General features: G+C 37.0%; 1 protein-coding gene across 1 annotated transcript in view; it reads right to left on the bottom strand.

Moving 5' to 3' along the window:
- Nucleotides 1-23,926, bottom strand: part of PCLO (piccolo presynaptic cytomatrix protein) — a 395,249-nt gene that overhangs the window by 2,805 nt on the left and 368,518 nt on the right. Inside the window, exons 24-25 of the mRNA XM_082013967.1 lie at nt 2,531-2,665; nt 1,764-1,909 (exon numbers count right to left, since the gene is read on the bottom strand). Coding sequence (XP_081870093.1) covers nt 1,764-1,909; nt 2,531-2,665 — 281 coding nt within the window. The remainder of the gene's footprint in view (nt 1-1,763; nt 1,910-2,530; nt 2,666-23,926) is intronic.

The following is a 23,926-nucleotide window of genomic DNA, read 5'->3' as shown; positions in this document are numbered from 1 at the left end:
CAGCGATACTTTCCCAAAATACTTTCTGTGATCTGTGGACCATTGACCTCCTGGCTTACAAGTGGTATGTTTGTATTTAACAGAGTATGAGGTATTTTGCCCATGAATTTGTCCAATCATTTACTCCAGTTACTTTTTCCATTAAAACATTAGCATCCACAATACCTTATGGCAATAGTTTTTATAGGTCAAACTCCAAATTGTGTGAAGATAAAACATCTTTTGTTTGTTTTAAACTTGTTCCTTGATACTTTTACACAAGCCTAAGAGAAAGATACTGTTCTCTTAGGTTTGGTGTGCAGCACCACTACGTGTCACAGAGCTCCCGAGGAAACGTTGCAAAGTCTCAGACTGACTGTTCCTATGGCTACCTCCCTCACTACCGCCCTCCTTAACAGCTTGATGGCTTATTTTCACATAAGACTCTGTGCATTCTTCTTTATTGGTCTACTCGCCCCTTATGATTTCCTCTTCAAACCACCCCTGGAAGCAAAGTTTTTACAGGAATTTTAGCTCTTAAACTTCAGCAAGACTTTATTGACTACCCTGGGTTTTCCCATAACATATTAGATAATCTTTTACCGAGTCCATTGAATCAATAAGGATGGTAGGACGCTTTAACTCAGGGAAAACAGTGTCTATTTTTGTTGGCCTTGTTTTGTAAGCAACATCTGTTTTGGCTTTAATTTTAGTGATACAACCAATAAGCCTAACATACGCATTTAGATAATCCGGTCTAACTTGAGTCATCAAAGTGTAGCTGGCTTGTTTATGTTGGTCTTCCAGATTTAGAGGTACATTAAGTGGGTGCAGGTATGCCCAACAATTCCTCCCACTTTTAAGATTAGCATGCAGATACCCCTGGAATTGTCCATCCCCTTCCACTGACTAGAGGAAGCCCGAGTATCTGATTTATACTAGTTATCTACTCATGTGAAAATAAATTAAGGTAGGTAAAGTTAATCCTACCCGTCTAAAAAAGCGTATCTGACCAAATGATTAAATCTGTCTAAGCAACTAAAACTTAGTTCCTCAGGAGAGGAACCATTCCTGAACCAGTTCCATACATCATTTGACGTGCTACAGACTGAAAATACCATAATCTCCGTTACAAATGCACACAGAGAATATTTGATTTGGCATAATCGGTGACTCTGCAATGACTGAGATGATGACTGTTGCGTCTAATTCTAGGCACTGCAACTTTTAAAGGAGTTGAAGAACTGGAGAAAATAATAAAATTATTAGGCATTTAGGTAACAGGATGTACCAAAGAAATTTGGTTTACTTAGCCTGGAACACTAGAGAAGAGAGATATGGTAACAAACTTCCAGTGCACAAACTTTTTTTTACAAAAAGCAAGCACATCAGTTTTCCTCTGTGCTTTGTGAGGATACTTAAGGATAAGTTAACTAATTTAAAATATGGTGTATTTAAGCGAGATATTACACTAAAATGTCTAAATATATAGAAATATATCTTTGGAAAGCATACATAACTTCCTTCTCTAGAGGATTTTAAGAACAGATCAAGCCTAAAACATTCAGGCCTGGTCTATAAATACCCTTCCTCAGTGTGGGGTGATGGAATAAACCATCTTTTAAAATCTCCTTCAGCCCGATATTTCCATTATTATGTAGTTGTGTTATTTCCTTGTAATTTTTTCTTTTCAGCAAACAACTGGGGTAGAAGATTGATCTCAAATGCACATAGCACAACATGGACAGCTTCCAAAATTAGGTTTTAATAAAATGCAGAATTACCTGAAGAGAATGCCCAGCAGGACTCAAACTAAATCTAAACGTTTCATTGAACGAAGGCTCTCGGTCATGCCTGCATACCCTGGTTTTCTTCTTAATTACTCTCTTTTGGGTGGAGATATTGACAACGTACAGCTTCACATACAGGTCTGGGGAAGAACAGTTCAACAAGTTAAATAGAGAAGCTTTTAAATAATCATTGTTGCTAATGATTTCAAAGGAGGGCAAGTGTTGTGAAGAAATAGAGCATGGTACTTTACAGAGCTTTATTCTGTTCTCATTCATATGGTGTAGAAATGGAACCACCTCACTAAATCCAAGGGAATTACTCTGCATTTACAATACTGTCATTAAAGGAACAAATATTTTTATGTCTTTATGTATGTATGAAAATATTATTACTAACATGAGTTTTTATTCTTTAAAAAGCTTTTTCACCAAAATAAATTTTTTCACTAGATATCATTGTTCTTTAATAACCTATAGAGTTATTATTTTTATTAAAGTTAAAAAAGGATTAATTTTGGTCAATCAAAGGTAAATTAAAAAGAGGATTAACTTCTGAGATTTTATTTGCTTCTACAAAATGTTTTTACTTTCATTAAAGTTACTCATAGGAGAAAAAAAACACTTCAAAAAGAATCCTACAGAATATGTCATTCTGATTAAGAAGCAATTTTCCTTCCCATTTTAGTGGTAACGTTAAATGACTTCAGATACATCCTACTTAATGTTTTCAGAGTATTGTGAAGCTGGTTTCTGTGTGATACCTGGTAGGTGATCTGGAGATTTAAATTTGTATGTGATATTTCTGCACTGAAGGATTTCTACTATCAGCTGTTCTCCATCTGTCTTCATTTCCTTCTTTAATGCAATCTTGATTTCACCCATAACTTGTGTTTTACCTGTAAAAGCAGAAAAAGTAACCCTCATTAATGTAAAAGGAAACTGAAGGTATCTTTCTAACTTGGAAAGAAATAAAGTTTTCCAATATGTTTGGGTTTTTTTTAGTTTGAGATCTTTTTTCTCTCTCTCTCTTCCCACCCCCCCCGGATAGCTTATAGTTTTTAGTCGGTGGTATAGGGTTAATATATTGCTTGAATGAACAAATGGTACATACATGCAGTACACTGGTGTAACTAGATTATATGCTGCAGAATGTATTTGCTTCAGAGGAGCTCTACTCCCAAGAATACAAATTTCACCAGAAGTCATTACAAGTCACATAATGGCCTCTACAATTCACCTTTTCAGAAACCTTTACTACAAGATTCTGAAGTTATCTCATTAAATAAATAAATAAATAAATAAATAAATAAATAAAAAGGAGAACATTCAATAGAGTATTAAAAAGCAAGATTCTGAAAGACAATGAATTAAGACTTCAGTGAAGTTAGCATTTCATTTCACCTTCATATGTATATGGAGCAATATAATTCATACAATTTAAAGGGAAGTGCTCACTGTGACCTTTAAAAGTATAAGGTGATTTCCCTTCTTATGTGGGAAGAAATATAGGCCCACTATTCCTAGATTGTATGGATTTCTCTCTAAATTAGTCCAGAGATGGAGAGAAAGCACAGGATGAAACGCAGGCAAAGCTGTTTCACCTTTCCCTTGCCTGTCTTCCCACGAGGCTTTACTGAAGCCAGGGCTGCATCTTCTAAGTGAGTGTGGTGGTGTAAGCAGAGACCATGCCCCCTGTCTACAATAGCATCATCTCCTAGTGGGGTTTGTTTTTCTATACTTATTGTCCTGCTACTGTAAAATATTTCACCTTCCTCTTCTCTTTAGACATTAGTAAAAATAACTGTTAAGCCTCTGGGACTCTTTATTGCCTAGTTTCTGGTACGAGCAGGCTGGAAGTTTAATGCATTACCAGGAAATTCTAGAAGTTGGTGCCAAGACATTGTAAGGAGCAAAGCAGTTCTGCAGAAAGTAAAAAATTATGATATGTCTGGAGAATCTCTTCTCTTAAAGAGTAGAAAGTTACCAAGTGGCATTTAGAGATTACTTACTTGTATCACAGATGTATAATCAAATTCGAATGATCCCCACTAAAAATCCCGACTGTAGTGTCACAGATGTCCATGAGCAAACATACATTCTATTGTTTTTCCTACTTAAAACATATTTTGGGATCACAAATAAAAATCCAATGACAAATAATCACAGCTACAACCTGGCCCCTTAACCCTCCTCACAAACTGAAGTGGAACCTGACTTAGTTGCAGTCAATAACAAATTTGCAAATTCAGCTGGGTCAGCATTTCACCCCTAGTTTGTAAGGTGGGAGCGAACCTGTTAGGCAAGTAATTCTTTCACCATATTTAGTCATCATAAAACCCTTCCCATAGGTTTGAATGTGTAATAATAGCATCTTGCTTTCTGCTTCATGTTTGTGCAAAGAGAATGGATCCCTCATCTTGTGATGGCAGCAGCAAAGATCATTGACAGTTGGGATCAAAGAAGGAAAGGCCAACAATGTCCCTGTTGCTATTCATTAATCTATTCCATCATGTGTCAACAAGCTTTAAATAATGGTTATAACAACATTTTTCTGGAAAGCATTGAGTGCCCAGTGGGTCCAGCTTGGCTAAACTGGATTTTGAATGACTGGAAACAGATACAAGAAGAAATTATACTGCCTCCTCTGCTCTGTGGATAAGTTACCAAAATCACTGATGAAGACATGACATACCTGAAAGGTGTTGTATAAATCTGGTTTTTTGATCAATATTGGTTCTTGCACTGACTCCAGTGATTGACCATGATAAAAGCCCAGCATGGACAGTTGTAGCAAAAACCTAACATTAGTTTCAGGCAATCTTTAGTTAACCACAGCCTTTTCTGGAAAATATGCTCAGCTTATTTACTTTATTTTACTCCCTCTCACCTTTAAGGTTTATTTGCAATAGCTGTTAGGACCTCCTTTTTCTTGATTGCCTTAGTACCTTCTTTTTCACTTAGATGTGCATTCAACCTAAACCAAGATCAAGTAGGTAGGAAGCTACTTGTGATGCTGTGAGCTAGAAAAAAGGATAAATGCTTCCAGTAGATGAGAATGTGCTCTAAAATTCCAGCACCATTTCTCAGCACCTGGCAATTTTCCTTGGGCTATTACATATCCCCAGATACTCTTTACAACAAACAATCCTGTTTCACAATTTAAGCCTCATGGGGAGAAAAACGATCTCCAGCTGCGAGCACACGAAGCATGAGAGCTCTCTTGTGTTTCCATGCTAATTTTCATTTCTCCCGCAGCATGCAGTGAAAAAGCCTGACATCAACCTTATGAAACATTACACTAAAATAAATCGCCACTTCAAAACCCAGAGAATTTTGAATGCTCAGAAGAGATTTCTATTCCTTCCATTATTGGTCTATTTTCCCACTTTCTCATATATGTTCACTACATCTTTCCTTTGACAGGTGGGTAGGAACAGCTCAAATGTACATTGGTTTGTGGAGTTGATTCTTTAAATGGAAATACATTTAGAAAAAGAGATACACTGATGAGGAGGAGTTTTAATAATGAAATACCTATGAGACAGTTCACAGTGGACTGAGCTGAACATGAATGTTCTTTGACTGATATAACAGAAATAAAGTTGCTTAGGGTGTCATGGGACTGGACAGCCCTGAGGATTGCGTTGATAGGAATAGCTCAAAACACACTGCCCAGTCACAAAGTTTTAGGTTCTTCTATAAGTTTAGAAAACATCTATCGTAAGCAATGTGTACATGGAACTGATTGTGGGTATTTTGGTAGTCATTGGAAGATGCTAAACAAATGCTACAATGCAACTCTGAAAAAAGTAAATACAGTGAGAGATGTTGCATATCTTTCTAGGAAAGTATTAATATGGCTTTCTAATCTTTTGTAACTTGAATATTACTGTTTGCCTCAAGAAAGATGTATTCTGGGTGAAACACATGTAAACCAGTATCATCACAGTGGTGAAGAACTATATAGTAAAGCACTAAAGACATTACTTTCTAATTCAGCCTAGCAAACAAGGACTGGAAAAAGATGAAATTGCTATCTACAAACATATGATGGAGTAAGCATTGAAAGCGATACGACATACTTAAGCTGAATTTGTGAGATGTTTTACCCGTTATATATATGTCAAATGCAGACTTACTGTTGTACCACTTTAGGAACACATTAACAGTAGCTAATCAATTCTTAAAAATATATAGCTATGATTATACACTAGTACTTTTTACATAACAATACACCTCTTTTTAGGGGACCAGATCTATTAAAAATCCATTAACAATTAAAATGTGATGGTTAATTACTAAATTGATGCAAGGTATTTGAGAAGTCAATGGGTTTAAATTTGCTATGGTGATGGCAAAATAAGCTGTTGCTCTTGCAGAACTGTCACATGTCGCACTGTGAAAAGTTAATTAGTTCTGCTATCAGTCTTAAATGACTGCTACAAATCACAGGATATGTCATCTGCACTGCTGTCTACTTCCAGGGATTGATAACTATGGATTGTGCTCCCATTCCTTTCTGATCAGATTCCTGCTGTCAAAAAGAATTACCCAAGACAGTAGTAAATAGCTGTCTCCCATCCACCCATGTTATCAAGACTAATTCACCAACGCATTTAAATGAGCAGGTAAATCTCGCTGGACAATAGCAGGAATTTCATTCAGTTCAATTGTCTAAATGCAAATTTCTGAGCTATTTTACAATTTATCTTCGAATAAGTTTAATTGCCTACTGAGAGTGACTATGTCTATTTACATAAATGGACAAAGCGTGAGCAAGTTAAACTTGGAAATTTAAATATGAGATGCCTAAATGCTGCTACCTGATGAACATCTACTAGAATAATTTGCTGAATGCATGCCAGATGGCTGGAAAACAGAATTAAGAAAGTATATAAACAGACATTTTTTTCCATGGTTGTGTATAAGTTACTACTGGCTCCTTCTGTTCCAGAAGAGTGACCAGGGTTATTAGAGCAGTGGAATTAGAAATAAAAAGGGGGCAGGAATATGTTGACAATAATTTCCCAGAGTTTTTCTTTCCAAATGAAGTTTGTTTCCAAAATAGGTAGGAAATGTTCTTCTGGCGCTTCAAGAGCCATACATTTTATGGTCAAGGACTTAAAATCATGGAAAGGTCCTTCTGAGCAGCTTCCAGTGCGCCTGGCCTCCTGAGTGTGGCAATATTAATTTTGAGTTGTGGTGCTGGGTTTTGTTTTGTTTGCTCTTTTTTTAAAATTTCTTACAGCCCAGATCATCCTCTTACTGCTCAACCAAAGAACTCAAATGTTGGAAAAAATAAGCAGGACAAAACAAACAAAAAAACACAGCTAAACAAAAAGCAACAATAATAAACCAGCCTTACTTTCCTTCACTTTGCAGCTACAATCTATAGGACTAACATGCCTCATCCATCGTGTATATAGAAAAGGAAGGAACATAGAGCCATGGTTTGTTTTAGCATGATTTCTTCTCCTGTTTTTCCTTTTGTCTGTGTTCAGAGGCATGGCTGCATTTTAAGAATACACACTTTTTCAGGTTTTACTTCTACACTTTCTCATTATGAATACTCATGTTACTTCCACATTTCTGAAAGCACCCATCCCAGAGAGAAATCCCAGGTTTCCAAATGTTGGTGCAGAACAGCTGCTTGCTCTACTGCTGCAGACAAAAACCTTTAGAGAAGACCAGACACATCCACACTGCTTTGCCATTAGCCCTATATCTTCTGACCCCCATATTCTTGCCTTGTGGCAAGAACACAAAGTTAATTTTTTGAGATATTTTAGTGCAAAGACCCTGATAAAATTAGAGTTGTCTTATTGTAGCATGATGATGGTGATACATAGACAGCATGATGAGAACGTTGGAGTTTTTAATGGTGCAGGGCCAGCTGTGTTAGCGCTGGCAGTCGGTACAGATCACAGGAAAACAAACACGTCATCCACACTGTTGCAAGATGAGCAGACTGTCTCCAGAACCTAGGTTGCGTCTCAGAAAGAGCATATCATTTCGTGCTAAAACTGTTCCCAGGAGAAAATTAAAATAATTTGGTATGGAAATCAAAGAATACAGATCATGGAGTCAACCAAGGAGAGAAATTATGTGAAAGTGCAAATGACAGTTATGAGACTACATGATGCAACTCTATAAATGTTCTTTTGAGGAAGGTTTAGGAGTAAGAAACCTCCACATATTTTAGCATTAGTGGCTTTTGGTATTTGTCATATTTGCATGAATGTTCCCCACAAGCAAACTGAAGTGAATGAAATCTGTCTCCCAAGTTGACTTACAAGCATTTCTGAGTATAACATGAAGTATTGCTCCTTCTGAATCTGTTGCATTTATAATTCCGAAAGAGCAAGTAACAAGCCTCAGGATTTCCATAATCTTTCAGCTAAGATGAAGAGATGAATAATGAAGAGCATTTGAGTTGCTCAGTTCTGGAATCATAGAATCACCTTGCATAGCTATATTAGGCTATGTTTGTAATATTTAGAAGGTTAGAATATAGAGTAGCATGGCACAAAATCCTAAGAATCTAAGGTGGGTTCAAAAAAAGAAAATTTACAGCTGTTTAATATCGGGCATGATTAAAAGGAACCCAGAAACATGGGTTCTGTCCCCAGATCCCCATCCCTTAGTAGCTTTCTGTGATCTTAGACTTCATCTCCGTGCCTAATCTCAGAGGTGAAGATAATAACATCCACTTCTCTGACTAAGGGTTGTTTGATTTTAATAACTGGGATTTGGTGAACTGTAAAGAGAGACTTTGATCATGTAAATGTAAACAGGACTTTGGTTTGTGATCCCTAATACCATGAGAAAACACAAAGGCTTAAAAAGTCTGATGAAGACCGATGCCACTGTTATGCTTCCCTCTACTATAATCCATGAAACTTGTGTAGACATAATTTTCCATCTAAGAGAGCGCTGTTGTAGCAAGAAATGTGCTTCTGCTGGGTTCCTTTAACACTATTTTGGGAACCAGAAGTCCTTCCTCCAGCAGGCAGCTGTACTTCAGGAAAACAAGATAACTTCATCTTTTTGCAATAAATTATTCAGTATTACTGCAAATACAAGCCATTTATTATTTACATTTCAGTATTGGCATTAAACATCTCTAATTAAAGGTAAATCAAAAGGGTATTCAGTACCATTTTAAAATTAAATATACCAAGAATTCAAAATATCACCCAAAACTTTCCAATCTTTTTTTAAGCAAACCCTTCTTTTTTGTTGTGTTTTTTTTTTTTTTTTTTTAAGTCACACTATTTACTTGCAGTACCAGCTGTTTGTATTCATAATGCCTTTCATTCTCTTGCTGGGGCATGAGCTACTGGCAAAGCTGTTCTAAAATAATGATGGATGAGTTTCATAAACAATGCCTCCCAACGTAGCCAAAAGGCTATGACTTTTTCTGTCCTTTTGAGGTTTTTTCATTACCTTCTTTTTGTTTTCCACCTTTCACCCACACATCTCCCTGAAAACTGCCACAATTTTCTCCTTAGACTGCTTTTATGTTTGTGTTCCCTACTGCAAGAAAAATCAGACATCTAATACAGACCTTACTACTATCTCCTCCTGTCTCACAGTGCTTTAAATAGATGTTGTTGGGTTTACTGGCATAGGACTGTCTCCATAAATATGCTCCCGAGCTCCACAAATGAGGTTGAATGCATGCAGGTTTGGAAATTTGTTGCTCCTCTTGCAACTGGATGCCCAGTCTGCCCTGTCTGGTGCTATCAACAGGTCATGAGACAAACTAAAACTCAGAGGAAGGTTGCCTCTTTTTTCCCCTGCTCTGAAGAGGAGTTGCAGCTGCTGTAGGAGGAGGTGAGGCAATAAGATTAGAGGAGATGAATTTGGAGCACAAGTCGTACAAGGAGCGGCTGAGAGAACTGGGGTTGTTCAGTCTGGAGAAGAGGAGGCTGAGGGGAGACCTTATCGCTCCCTACAACTACCTGAAAGGGGGTTGTGGTGAGGTGGGTGTTGGTCTCTTCTCCCAAGTAACTAGTGATAGGACAAGAGGAAATGGCCTTAAGTTGCACCAGGGGAGGTTTAGATTGGGTATTAGGAAAAATTTCTTCACCGAGGGAGTGGTCAAGCATTGGAAGAGGCTGCCCAGGGAGGTGGTGGAGTCACCATCACTGGAAGTGTTCAAAAAATGTGTGGACGTGGCACTTCGGGACATGGTTTAGTGGGCATGATGGTGTTGGGTTGATGGTTGGACTTGATGACCTTAAAGTCTTTTCCAGCCTTAATGATTCTGTGATTCTGTGATAATTAGAGGAGAAAGTTTCATTAGTGTCAAAAGCTGCCTGTGTCAGTAACCTAAAGGACAGTATAGGGGATCAGAGATTTCTCCAGAAATATTTTTACAATATTTTAGTGAGACTGGTCCCTGTACCGTAGCAGCATTTGGAATAAATGGAGGGAAAATCATGAGAACTGTAAATATCACATTCAACCAATTTAAGTGATCAGAGATGACCACAGAGATTGCTTTTAATAATGAAGATGAACACAGACTACCTGTATTTGACAGGTGGTAGGTAGAGGGAGAATAAAAATGGAGTGAGAGAATTCAAGAGAGCTATAGAACTAATTCATAGTACAACCTACTAGATCTCCCTTATTTCTATTTCTTTATACTTTTGTGGAAGGGAAAGCTGATTATTCTGTCAACATCCTGTCTGCAATTCATTCAAATACCAGAATTCCCCAAAATTTAGCTTTAGTTTAGAACAATAAACTAATGACAGGGTTAATCATAACGAAGTTTAGGTGTCTAATGCAAACTCCCTAGACTCTGTAATCAATAGGGATATCACCTCCTTAAACTTATATCTTCGGATGGATAAATGCTTTCTGGAGGTTCCTGACTTTTTTTTTTAGTGACAGTTGAGAAGCGAGGTGATGGCTTTGATTTAGAAACCTGACTTTTAAGCAGTGAAATTGGGCTAAAAGTATCAAAATATCAGTCTACAGCTCTATCATTTTCCATAACTTCAATGAGAGAAAGCTAAAATGAGGACTGAAATTATTCTTGATATTTTAATTGAACTTCAAAGATACATGCAACCTGGATCTGTAAGGGGGAACTATGCAGCCCCATGTCTCAGAAGGCAAAACTCTTCAACCACTTTTGCTCTCTTTTATCCTCACCATAAATCACTGCCTGAGCCTAAATATATATTCACAGTCTTCTTTTCACAACTTTAGCATCTTACATAAGGTGACATATCAGACACTGCAGATTCAACTGCATAAAAGACAGCTTGCCACAGTATATCTGCAATTTTGATGATGAAAGACACACTTTGCCCTGGCTTTTGGATGGACAAAAGTTCATACAGGGAAAAGAAGAAAAGTATTTAATGTCATACATATAGAGCAAAGCAACTTGAACGTTCATTATGTTAAGCCTATTCTATTACAACTTTACTGAGGAGAAAATGTGTTGCTAAAGGGAGAAGAAATTTGCAAACTACCATTAAAAGTCTGTATTTGACATAACCACAGTTCAGTAAAGTATTTTGCACAATACTACAATAATCATGTAATATAGCATAAATGTTCTGTTAAAGTAGGACAAGTGAGTTTGCAAGCCCTTTTTCCATGTTAGTATGAGAACACAAAATGGGTTTTACCTACACAAAAACGAGGGAGGATTTTGCTAGATTTTCCTTAGATTCTCATTTAAATGATGACAGATTTTAAGCTACTTTCCCTCTCCCACAAAAAATGTATTTTTTTCTTTTTTAGTTTTGGTATGCAAGTTTTTAAGAGTTTGACAATGTAGTCTGAAATGACAAAATCCCTTCTGAGCCAACCTTCACTTCCTGTGCCAAAATAGTGAAAAAGTTTACATGTCCCCGTTCTCGATGTATATATGAAGATGTGAATATCACACCAGATTTGTTTATTCTTTTTGTCCACTTGATGTCATGAAAATAGACATTTCTCTAGAAATCCCAGGAAATGGATTAAAGTTCATTGGCTTATATACCAATATGATGAAAGTATAATGGAAATAATATGAGCACTTTAAGATGAGTGAAATGACTCCCATGAATGGCAGCAAGAGATAATAGAAAATTTGCCCAAAGATATAATGAAGAGGATAAAATAATTATAAATATGCCAGAAATATTAGGTAGCACAATATCAGATCAGGGAAAAACTAGATTGTCAAGTAGGTTTTATGTATTATTTGCTTTTGTGAATCCAAAGAGAAAATAATCCTTTGAACAGAATACTTTGTACTTGGGATGTAAACAAACATTCCCCAACCTAAATTCAAATACACAGAGTGCTCTGAAAATATTGTAAGAACGACATATTTCCTAAGAGCAGCAGCTAAAAATGAAAGCAATGAAACCAAAGTAATTGAAGATTGCATTTCTGAAAAGTAATTGTTCTGTTAGGAAACCTGCTGGCCACTCAGGGAGTAGAGCGATATGAAAGCAGTTTGTTTATATAATTTCTGCCGAATTTGTAGGTCAGGCATAAGTAAAACTAGTCATATTGCATTTAAATGTAAACCAAAGAACATGTTGGAATTTGCCCATTTGTTTTGGCAGATAGTTGCTCTTTCATTAGAAATTATTTTGGCAGATAGTGATTTTTCATTCCTTTCAGTGTTTTGGATGTATGGTCTGATGAAAGAAAAAAATCAAGTCTCAAAGGTAGATGGATAAAATTAGATGCAGGTCTTTAAATAATTTAGATCATTAAAACGATACATAGAAAAACATCTCAAGGATAAAGTGCTGACTTTAGGAGTTGATGTTACCTGTACATTTAATACAGGCTTAGTTTTACTAGGCACGCTAACAATTTTAAAATTGGTAACCAAACTGAAAAAATACTGATGTTTTCTGACTTAACAGTGCAAATAATAGAATATTTTGGTACTTTCCCTTTGCATAAAGCCATCCTATCACAGGGAAGTATACACAGTGAACAGGAATTAGTGTAAGGACCACATATGTAAGAACGCATATGATGTGTTTTCATTCCAGTTAGTTTGGAGAGTAGCTCATTGCACATTTATTGCACAGACAAGAAGCACTGAGCCTGCAGTGGAACAAGCTGTTTCATTTCACAGCTTGTCCAAGTCATTTATAGCCCATAAAAATTACTTAACACATGGTGGCATATGTAACTCTATAAAGCTTTCTTTGAGAAGGAGGTGGAAGATGGCATTTGTATACACAAATATATCCATACACATACTCAGGCGAATGCAATATGTTAGCATTCTTTTGTGCTATAAACCTAGTAGGCACACTATCATGGTAACCGAAGATGAAAATTTTTGGTAAGAACCTGCCTATTCATTCCTCACATCATGATTTCCAGATTCCCCCTCAAATTTATACTGCAGCTCTGAGGCTCTTCAGTGAAATATGCTTAAAGTCTTGCTCATACCTCCCTGGAACTACACGCTGGTGAGCACAGTCGTGTGTGCTGCACAGTCTGGGTACCAGAGCAGATGCTTCTGCACTGACTGTTCATGTGGAAAACAGGTAATGCTATTATATTAATAGATTTTCTTTTGCGTATTTACATTACCTGGTACAGTGGTAGCAGCCCACTGTTGAGATGCTATTTCTCTACATTAAATAAGAATCGTTACTGAAATAATTGTTGCTAATAAGACTACTAAGTATAAGAGTATCAGAAATTGCCTATTCAGTGTGATATTAAGAGCTGTGATAGTTCTAACAAAGCTCATTGCGTTTAATATACCAGGGAAAGCCAAATCTGTCTTCCAGGACCACAAGAGTGTTTTGGGGCTGGCTACAGAGAACGTAGGAAATTTTAGCACAACAATTAATACTTGTAATTATTACTGGGATCAGCTACCTGCATAATCTATCCAACAGAGCAATAAGGGAACCTTTCCATTAATCGGGGTAAACATGGAATCAGCTCAGTCAAAACTGGAAAAATGTGTTAATCCACTTTTTGTTCAGGAGGGATGGACAGAAGTGTTATGCAGAGTATTCCACAGCATGATGCAGAATTCAGAATTCCACAGTCCCTGGAGGACTGATGCCTGGAAGCATTGCTTACAGTAATGTGGAGATGGTTCCTAAAGTTATTACCAGTTTGGAGAAATATCAATTTACCTTTCAGCTTCTGCCCAGAGCCTTCTGTTAAACGCATATTTATTTTTTTTAAAGTTTGCAACCTTCCATTGGAAATCTTTATAGTCTAAAGTACCTGCTTTTCATTGAAATACATACTTTACATTTTCCCTCTCATTTAGCATTCAGCAGTGCCATTATTCTTCATTTCATGCAATGCTGATTCCCTCAAACTGCTATAATAGACATATCCTAAAGTTGGTATTTCATTGCACTGTGCAACTGATGTGCATGCTTAAAATCCACAGAGATACATTTGAATAAAAAATGTCATATAAAAACCACCACACTTAACAGAAATGAACTCATAGAGCTTTGTGATGAAGACTGAAATGATGGAAAGAAAAAGAGTGTTCATGAACTGGGAAGAAACCTGTTAAGCAAATGGAATTACATATCACTTAAAAACCAATGGTGAAGCTCAAAATGATAAGTCCATGTTCCAAGTGGACTAAATGACTCTACAGAAGAGGTCTCAATCTTCTACAGGGATGAAAATGCCAAAAATGTTTCTAAGTTTCTAAACTTTCATGGACAATGTGGGAGATGGTGGAAGGCTTCTTAAAAAGAAAGAGAGAGCTGGAAATTATGGATTTAAGAAAAGAAGGGCCTAATGTTCAGTAACACGAGAATGTGATATCAGATATGCAAGGGGAAAAAAATTTTATAGTGCAGGACTGAAAATTTTCCAATATGATGACCTAAAACGTTTATTCAGGACCTTTAAGAGTACGAAAAAAAGTCAGAGACTGATTCCTGGAAATCTCACATCTCAGGTGCTGACACCTCTCCCAGGTGCCGACACCTCTCCCAGGTGCCACACAGAACAGAATTACTCGATCCCCTGTTCTGGGTGCTGAGAGTCTATCCCAAGTAAGAGGTTTTGAGGCATGATTGTTTGGCCTTCACTTAGATTTGACAGCAATTCCACCTGCAACTGGGAAACTTTTCTGATGAATTTTTTTCAAAACTATATGCCCTAGAAAAGGTGAATCTGAAAGCGCACATATTTGTACTTAAATATGTCTGGCTTAGAAACTCCCCTTAAATTTTCTGAAGTCACTGAAGTACCATTTATTTGTAGATAGAAAAATTCCAACCCTTTTGTAACTTATTAAAAATCTTTTTCTGCTCCTGGGCAATATGTATACAGTAGGATTTGTATATTAACTGAATCTTTTCAATAATGAATATAAAGAAGTATCTCATAGCAAGCTAATGGTCTGACAACTCCTGTAGATTCATTTTCTGGCAACTGTCTTTAAACAGAAATCAGGGTTTTTTTCTCTTTCCTGCCACAGTACAGTGAGACTGCTTTGAGAGTTAATGGACACAGACCTTATGCACTGAGGACAACACTCAGGATTTTATCAAGAATCTCTGAGATTTAGTACCACTCTTTTGAAGACAGCTGTTGAAGTCTTGCTCATAATTTATCTTTAAAAATTAAAGCTGTGCATATGGGAATTGAAAGTAAGGTTTTGCAAATCCTCACAAACTGGAAGTGCAAAATAGAGTCTTTGCATAGCATGTTTTAAAACTTGTCTAGTGGTTTTTGAAATGTAAAATACCTGGCATATGGAAAAATATTATTGCTGTTGTACACTCATTATAAATTTGTGGTATTGTATAGCACACATCGTATTTGTGATCAACATCTGGGAATGTGATTCCACCACCTGCAGGAATTATACAGGCTGTCTTTACAGTTTCAATCAATATAGAACAGAAGGTAAAAAGTTGAGGGTTTTTTTCAACTAAAAATGAAGAAAAATTTTAGGAGAGAAGAGCATATGTTCTCCTGGATTTGGAACTTACTCAGGAAGCATCCTATATGTAAGAGAGAAGATTGAATAAAAATATGATGTACAGTTCATGAAGTTTACATGAACTGAAGAAAGATGCCTTGCCCCTAACAGTCACCACAAAAAGAGTTTTGAATAACTAAAAGAATGTTTTAAAACTCTACAGCTCTGCCTGTTTAGAAACCCTAAAGACATTTGATATGTCTACTGAATATCTGCTTGGAATTGGCTCAAAAATATGAACCTGCACTGTCCTTTAGGGCAGTGTTCATGAAGAATGACTTGCAGAGCTAGTGCCAGGCCATGGTTAGTCACCGTGCCAGCTGACACGCTCAGCATCACTAGACAAAACCTTGTGAAGAACAGTAAAGTATCATGTGAGACTCCTGTTTCTAGCATCAGCTTGCAATGTTACTTTTTAGCAACCTGATGCACAACAAATTGCTTCTGCATCCATGAGGAAAAAGAGTTTATGTATAATTTCTTACAGAATGCAAGTCTCTTAATTTTTCTGACCTAACTAGCTCAGAAAAAAACATTAACAGCTGTAGAAAATCTTAGAAATAAGTTTGACTGCTTAATGTGTATGCTGAATATTAAATGATTGAAGGCGGAGAAAAATTCATAGGATCTGAAGAATAGACAGTAGTTCTCATTAATGTTTGACATTATTTAGTGGCTCGGACAGCTGTTCACTGGGTTCCCAACAAAAGTAATTAATCACTGAGAACATAAGCATAAGAATAAAAGTAGAAATATTATTTAAATATGCAAATATTAAGGTATAGGTATAGCTTAGATCAGTAACAGTACCAAAGTCACTAAAGATCATTTCAGATTATGATCTGCCTCTGGAAGGAAATTATGTTTTCCTAAAAGTCTACAAGCTAACTTTTTTTAGTAGTAATGCATATGATTGGATCTGAATTCATCTTCGATAAATTCGAAGTACAATACCTGGATTCATCATGTAAAATTGGCTTTCATTTGCTTCTCTGAGAGCCGTACCAAGCTTCCCATCTGATTTGGTAAATACTATATATTCGTACCCAAAGACTCTACTACTCTGCCCATTCTAATGGGCTTATTGACTGTGATGGTTGTGCTAATTATTTCTGTAAAGCTGTTATCATTGTGAAAGACAGGTCTGCATGGCTGAAGAATGTGAAGAGCATGTTCTGTCTTTGAAGTTATTTCAGCATAATTTTACCCCATTATGACCACATGTACCAGAAGTGTCCCCTCACATGGGGTTTCACAAGCAAAACTTTGGGGATCCACTGCTGAACTGCAAGTCTGTGAGTGCTGTCATATTCATCTTCCTCTCAGTGCGGAATCCACAAGGTCTCTGCATTGGTAGCTCTTCCAAAGAGGGAGAGGCTTTATTCACCAATCAGATATACACAGTTTCCTATCTTCATATCTGAAATTTTAGGATATGTATACAACATCATTCAGGTCAAGACTATTTTTAACTTCTTTTATCATTTTCATTCCTCCTTCCTGATATGGTTTGGCTACATGAAAGAATGCAGCTATTTGAATCCATGAGTCAGAACAAAGGACATCAAACCGATGTGGGAGACTGAAAACTTGATCCTGAAATGGCTTGAAAACATCTAATTATCCTGTGCAAAGCACTCAACATCAAATTTCAAAATTAAATTTATACAGTGTAGTTCAGCTGAACAATAGATACAGTCCTCTACATTAAATAGAATTAAGCCTGAGGTGCCCATCATGCTGTCAATAGTAATAATTTCCATCAAAATATTCAAAATTTCTGTCTCACACCCTTTGTAATACATGCTCTCTGTTGCTTGCACAAATTGTTTCTTGTAAAATTTTGGTTTGCTTCCCTTAGTAATAGTAATAATAATACCAGTGGTACTTAGCAAAAGATAAAATTTTAAAAAAGGATAGTATCATTAATTTCAGTTTACAAAGGAACTGAGGCTTAAAGACCATAAAAAGCTGTCTAATGTTACCCAACCCAGCAGCAATAATCATCATGTAAACCTGTTTTCTTTTTTAATTCTGAGTCATGTGGGAGAGGATACAGTATTCCTTGTGCACCTATGTTTTTGAGTGGTCTGTATTGTATGTTTATATTCATTATTTGCATAAAATTGTAAGTAATTTTAAGCAGGTCTTCTACTCAGAAGGATCAGGCAACTACAGCTAGAGAGTAATGTATATCGATAAACTTCATTACTTTTCTGACTTATCTCAGAGAATCACATAAGAGGCAACACAATAAGGAGCTTTCAGGCTCCATGCTGAATGTCTTTCCTTTCTCCATGTGACATACAAGCTGCAGCAAAGGAGCACTTTTTTATCAAGAATGCTTCAAGACACGTAAGGTGAGTCTGCTACCCTGCTGAGCAGTGTACTTTCTGATTTCGAAAGCTGTTTGTTACACTTTGAAAACAGGCACTGGTAATGGCAGAATGAACTTCTCTACTCTCAAAGATGAAACTGGTGCCACTGAGAACTACAAACACTATTTCTGAGTCTTCCTCAATGCTTAACCCATAAAACCATCATCCTGCTGCTCAGACAAAGAAAAGGCAAAGGAAATCTGGTTTGTTTATTTTCTATTATGTAGCAAAGATAGTCTTTTTAAATAACTCCTTATTTACAAAGCCTGTGATGAGATGTGCCAGGTCTTGCCAGCATATGTAGGGTAGGGAAATGAAAGAATACATTATCTGTATGCAGCACGGAACTTCAAGCAATAGAACATAATTACCTGGGAGGAATTTGGCCAACTCAGCAGTTATGAAAAATACTATCGAGTGTTTAATAAACAGTTGCAGCAGATTGCTGCTTTAAACTCTTCCTGGTGAGATGTCCCCTTAAAGAAAACAATACCATCCTTGGCACCAGTCTACCTGCAAAGCACATCTTCACCTGTAACTGATCACTGGTTCTTGCTCATCTTAAAATGGCGTAAAGGGGCACTGGCGCTGAAAGAGCTCTCTTCACACTCCTGCTTCTTCCCACGCAGCTTCCCTGTCCTTATCTCCTTTAGCCATAGGTGTTTGTACAGCTGCCTAGTGCGCTAGCTGGCAGAAATGATCCTACTAGCTGCCACCTCACACAGCCCCCTCCCCGCAGTGTATGGATGTGGGGTTAGTCACCCAACTCAATTCAGCACACGTTTTATGCCACCATGAAGGATAAAATGAGGTTGAGGGAAGGAAAGAATGGCATTTTTCAGCAACAATGCTGATTTATGGCAAAGTGTGCTTTATGAAGCAATTGTAGGCTGATAAGATAATTCTGAGAGGAAAGGAATGATGGAGGTCTCCAGTCCAACCCCACATTCACAATAGGGTTAACTTCCGAATTAGATCAGGCTGCACAGAGCTTTTGTGCTGGGTTTTGAAAAACTCCAAGTGAGGCTCTACAGACTCTCTAGGCAACTTTACCCAACTTTTACCAATTTACAACTACAATCATGGTGATTTTTTTCCTTTTTTTTTTTAGTTTTCCTTATATTTAGTTGGAATTTCCTTTACTTCAGCTTGTGAATGTTGTCTATTTCCTTTTTTTTTTTTACTGAGGAGCTCTGAGAAGAGTCTGACTCCGTCTTCTCTATACTATCCCATAAGGTAGTTAGCTATCCATAAAGCAGCTCATTTCCTGAGGTTTAAAGAAACCCTCAACCTCTCCTCAACGACACTTGCTCTGGCCCTTAACCATCTTCCTGGCACTCTTTTGGAGTCTCTTCAATATCTCCAGAGTCCCCAAACCAGACACATTGTTCTGGATGTGGCCTCACAACTACCCAGTGGAAGGAAACAATCCCTCCCCATGACCTGCTCCTTAAACAGTTAATTTTGCAGCACAGTATGCAGCAACGATGATCACAAAGCCATTTTCCAAATTAATGTTGTTTAAAGAAAAGTTGTTGGTGTCATCGTACCAGTGATTTTCTCAAAGAAAATCTGGTTTGAAAAGTGATTTAAACAAGTTCTGTTGAGCAGAAATGAGCAGACACCGCACATTTTGAAATGAGGGCATGTGAAAATTGATTGCTTTGTAGGAAAAGGGCATTGTCTCCAATGCCAGCACTTTCAGTGTTTTAAAAATGGCTTTGGGTATCAGCTGTATGTTTTTAAGCTTACTCATTTTAAAGTCTAAAGAATATTGAACCCGCTTTGTGGTCCCTGCATTATTCCCCAGCTGTTTGAAAACAAATAGTGGCACAAAAATCTCTTTTCATAGACCATCCATTTTACTGTCAACAATAAAGAAAAGCTGCCTCAGGAAAAAAGTTTTAAATATAGCTGTGGTGCTATCAACAAGTTAGCACTCCTGCATGAAAGCAAGTTCAGGGTTTTTTTGAGAGTTTTGCTGCAGAAGATAGAATTCAGTAGTGCTGTAGCAGGAATGTAAGCCCAGTTCTTCCTTGCTTAGTTTTGCTGCAGGGAGCTGGAGAGCGCACATGCATACATCCCTCTGACTGGCCATGTATGGTTGCGTTTGCTCTTTGTACAGATGGAAGGTTGGTTGTGATTATTGAGTTTATACAAAGACAGCTTGGCAGTCCTCAGAAGGGAGCAGGTTTGCAGGTTTGAAAAAGGAAATCTAACAGCCTTGATTGATTGTTTTTTGTCAGCTGCATGCAAGAGGTGTCACTGTGGCAAGAGCTGTGAGCCCATGTGTAACTGGGAGCTGCTCAAAGTTCAAGGATACTTCAATTCCTTGTTACCATTCCCTAGGAAATTATAAAGAATGAAATTTAAGCTTTTCTTCACTCTTGTTTGGACAGACATATGCCCAGTTTTCTTGTGGGCTGCTCCCTCCCCAAACTTTTAAGGTCTGTGTTTCCAGATAGGCCCATGGTGTGGATTATGAAGATTATTTTATACCCTCTGACTAATTCCCACATCAGCTTTGTCCCTTCTTCTTCCCAGTTTCATCTTTGTTTCTTTAATGGCTCCCAGAGTTCTTTATCTTCCACCTTCCCAGCTGGTGAAGGCGATCCTTCTGGGAGCCTTGGCTTCCTTCCATTAACAGTTAACTAAATGTCTAAATACTGATGAGTTTTGAACCCAAAGAAATCACTGAAGTATGAGACAGTGAACTTGTCTGAACTGTTGAGGATATTTCCATGCCCACCACAAATCCTAACTCTAAAATCATACAGGACCGTGGTTTAGATCTGAGACAGGTGTTACTATCTCATTATCTATTCCATTACAGAGTTGTGACAAATATTAGGGATATTGTGTAAAAAAGGAGGAAGTTACTGATTATGTGTTGTGTTTTACTCTGATTTACTTGTGTTTCCTATAAATTTATGACTCTGTGTTCTCTTTTTGTGGTGAACTATAGTGAAGTAAACAGGGATAGAGCCACTATCTCCAGAGAGATACAGAATTCAGAGAAAAGCGTATATGGTCTCTTTAGGCAACTCGGGGCTTCTTGCCAGGCTTGCTTCAGGTCAACAAGGGACACTGCTATCTGCTAGTGTGTTTTGAGGGGGAGCTTCTTTCAGCAAATACAAGGCACCAGCTCTTCTGAGAGACAAAACCAATTAAGAAGCATTCAGTTGCTCCAGGTACAGTGTGAATCATGAGAGTGTTCCTAGTTGTCGTCTTCCTAATGAGCTTTGTGTCAACCACTGAATCTATACAAGAATTCTGCAGGCTGTCTATATCATCTCTACAGTGTTGTGGGTTTTTTTAGTCTTCCCAGTGAGATTTGAAGGGTGGAGAAAAGAAAGGATTAGTGTGGGTCTTTCCTCAAGTAGAACCAAAAGCCAAATTTATTTTATCGCTAAGTTGATGACTAATTCTGGCAGAATTCCTGTTACCTTGTCAACAAAAATATTAAAATCAGACTGGTTAGCAACATTGAATTTGGAGAACTGAAAGTATTAGGTTATATAAATGTCATGAAAACAGAATTAGTATTTTAAATCTAAAGATGCACAAAATTTGTCCTTAATTTAGATTCGTGACCTGCTTCAGTTTTCATCTTTAATGAAATAAATCTCATCTCTGTTATCCTATTATAAGTCTGTGATTTCAGGATGGTTATGTTGTACGAGTAAACTGTTGACCCAAAATTTGTCCTCTATTCCATTTTTCACCTCCTAATTAGGGCCTTTTCTAACAAGAAAAAAAAACCAAAAAACTGATAAATTGACACCATCTTGTGCTTCTCGTTAGTTTAAGATAATTATGGATTTTAACACTCCAAATGGTAATTACACTTGCTGTTGAGCACAGCAGCCGTTTTAGAACTGCAGACCAAATCAAATTAGCATTTTTGTCAAATAAAGTTAAATGTGCTTAAAAGTTACTTCTTGATTAGAATAACATTTTACAGTGACTGTCACCTAACGTCTGTTGGAGATAGACCCTGCTGCTAGGATTCATCTGCCTAAGTGTTAGTACCTATATCTGAGCTAGCTTTCAAGGCTCGTTTTATAGTAAAAGAAGAGCAATTGGTCTGCTAGAATGTGGTTTGCCTTATTTGCAAATAGACCTCTAAAATAGGTCAGATGAATTGTACCTTCAAAATGATTATTTCTTTCTACTGATTGCAAAAGTTCTACTTAAGTGGCTGATCCTGCCATAATTCCCATGATAAAATTTCTCATCGCATTATCTCTTTCAGAGGTCCCAGCTGCGGAAGGTTATTGGATTAGAAGTTTTTGATATAGCAGACAAAATTTTATGTTTTTAATTAGACAATTAACATAAAATAGAATGAGTATGGGACTGAAATAAAACTTCTACGATTCAGAGACTTTCCTAGGCTACTTAAGCTGGTCCTGTTTGCAAAATCTGAAGGGTCAGACTAGAATTCTCCTTATCCCCTATTTAAGATTCAGAAGAAATTGCCAATGAAATCATTAATCATTAAATTATTGTAAGTGTATTTAAATTTAAAAAAAGACTATTAAACTAGTAGAACACATGAGACTCAATCATAAAACTGAATGAGATTAATAGGATTCATTGCCTTTCTGTGTGAGACCCAGTATGAAATACAGGTCTCTTCTTTGCTATCTATTGTCAGTCGCAGACAGTAATATTTATTTTCCAGATTATAAAAGCTCCTGAAACAAAAGTGATATTTTGAATAATGGAGAATCCTGCAGACATGTATGCCATTCAGAACTGATTTTTTTTTTCTAAACATGTATGTAGGACTATTATTATGTCATAATATACATAAGTATATGTATATATATACTGTGATTCAATCATTTATATATGTGCACATATATGTATACATAAATGCACACATGTGTATGCATATATGTGCATTTGTACAAATGTATGCATATATATCATTGAAGTTGACCTAGTCCTAAGAACCTATGTACATTAAAACTACCTTGACTCAGCACAAAGTATTAGCTTGATGAACTAATCAACACTAAATCCTTGGGCTCTAATTTAAGTTTATGAAGTTACAGCTACCTAAATTAACTTCAAACTGCTGACTCCACTTTTTCTTCTAACATCTGGTATTGTACAAATTTTTCACTTCAAATTGTTCAGAAATCTTACCTTCCATTTCACAGTCTAACTGCAATTAAAAAAAAAAAAAAACCACCAAAAACCAAAAAACACTGACATCAGTACTGAAACCAGATAGGAAAGCAAAAAAAATTACATCGTTTGGACATTTCTCTGAGGACAAGACAGGTGATCTGAATTGCAACAAGGTGCTGCAACGCATTCCATACGCTTGTATAAGCAACTTTCTGAAATAAAGTACTGCAATAAAATGAATCAGTCCAGTGAAAGCCTGGGGAGTTAAAGATCATAGGTAGACTAGGACAAAAGTGTTGCTACACTAAAGAATAGAGTAAAAGCTGTGGAGTCTAAGGTTGGGTTTGCTCAGAGGACAGACTTCCCACCCTCAGGGATCATTTGCAGCACCTCAGTTGCTCCGTCAGCTGAATGCTTTGATCCTAATTCCCCTGCGCTCTCCAATACTGCTCCTGTGCTGCTCGCAGGACTTGAAAGTTTCTTATTGTATGATCCCTCTTCTTTCATGCCCGTCTGAGGCTGATGAAATTTCAGTGACTTCCATGGAGTATGTCCTGTTCTAAACTGTAACTCAATATTAATCTATCCCACTACATCTGTTTGACTGTGTATGTCACCTATGTATGACATGAGCATGTATACATCTTCTATACTTTATATCGTAGCAACAT

Source organism: Phaethon aethereus (assembly GCF_964289735.1).
Source record: "Phaethon aethereus genome assembly, chromosome: 1".
NCBI lineage: Eukaryota > Metazoa > Chordata > Aves > Phaethontiformes > Phaethontidae > Phaethon > Phaethon aethereus.
This window is presented reverse-complemented; position numbering and strand designations above follow the sequence as displayed.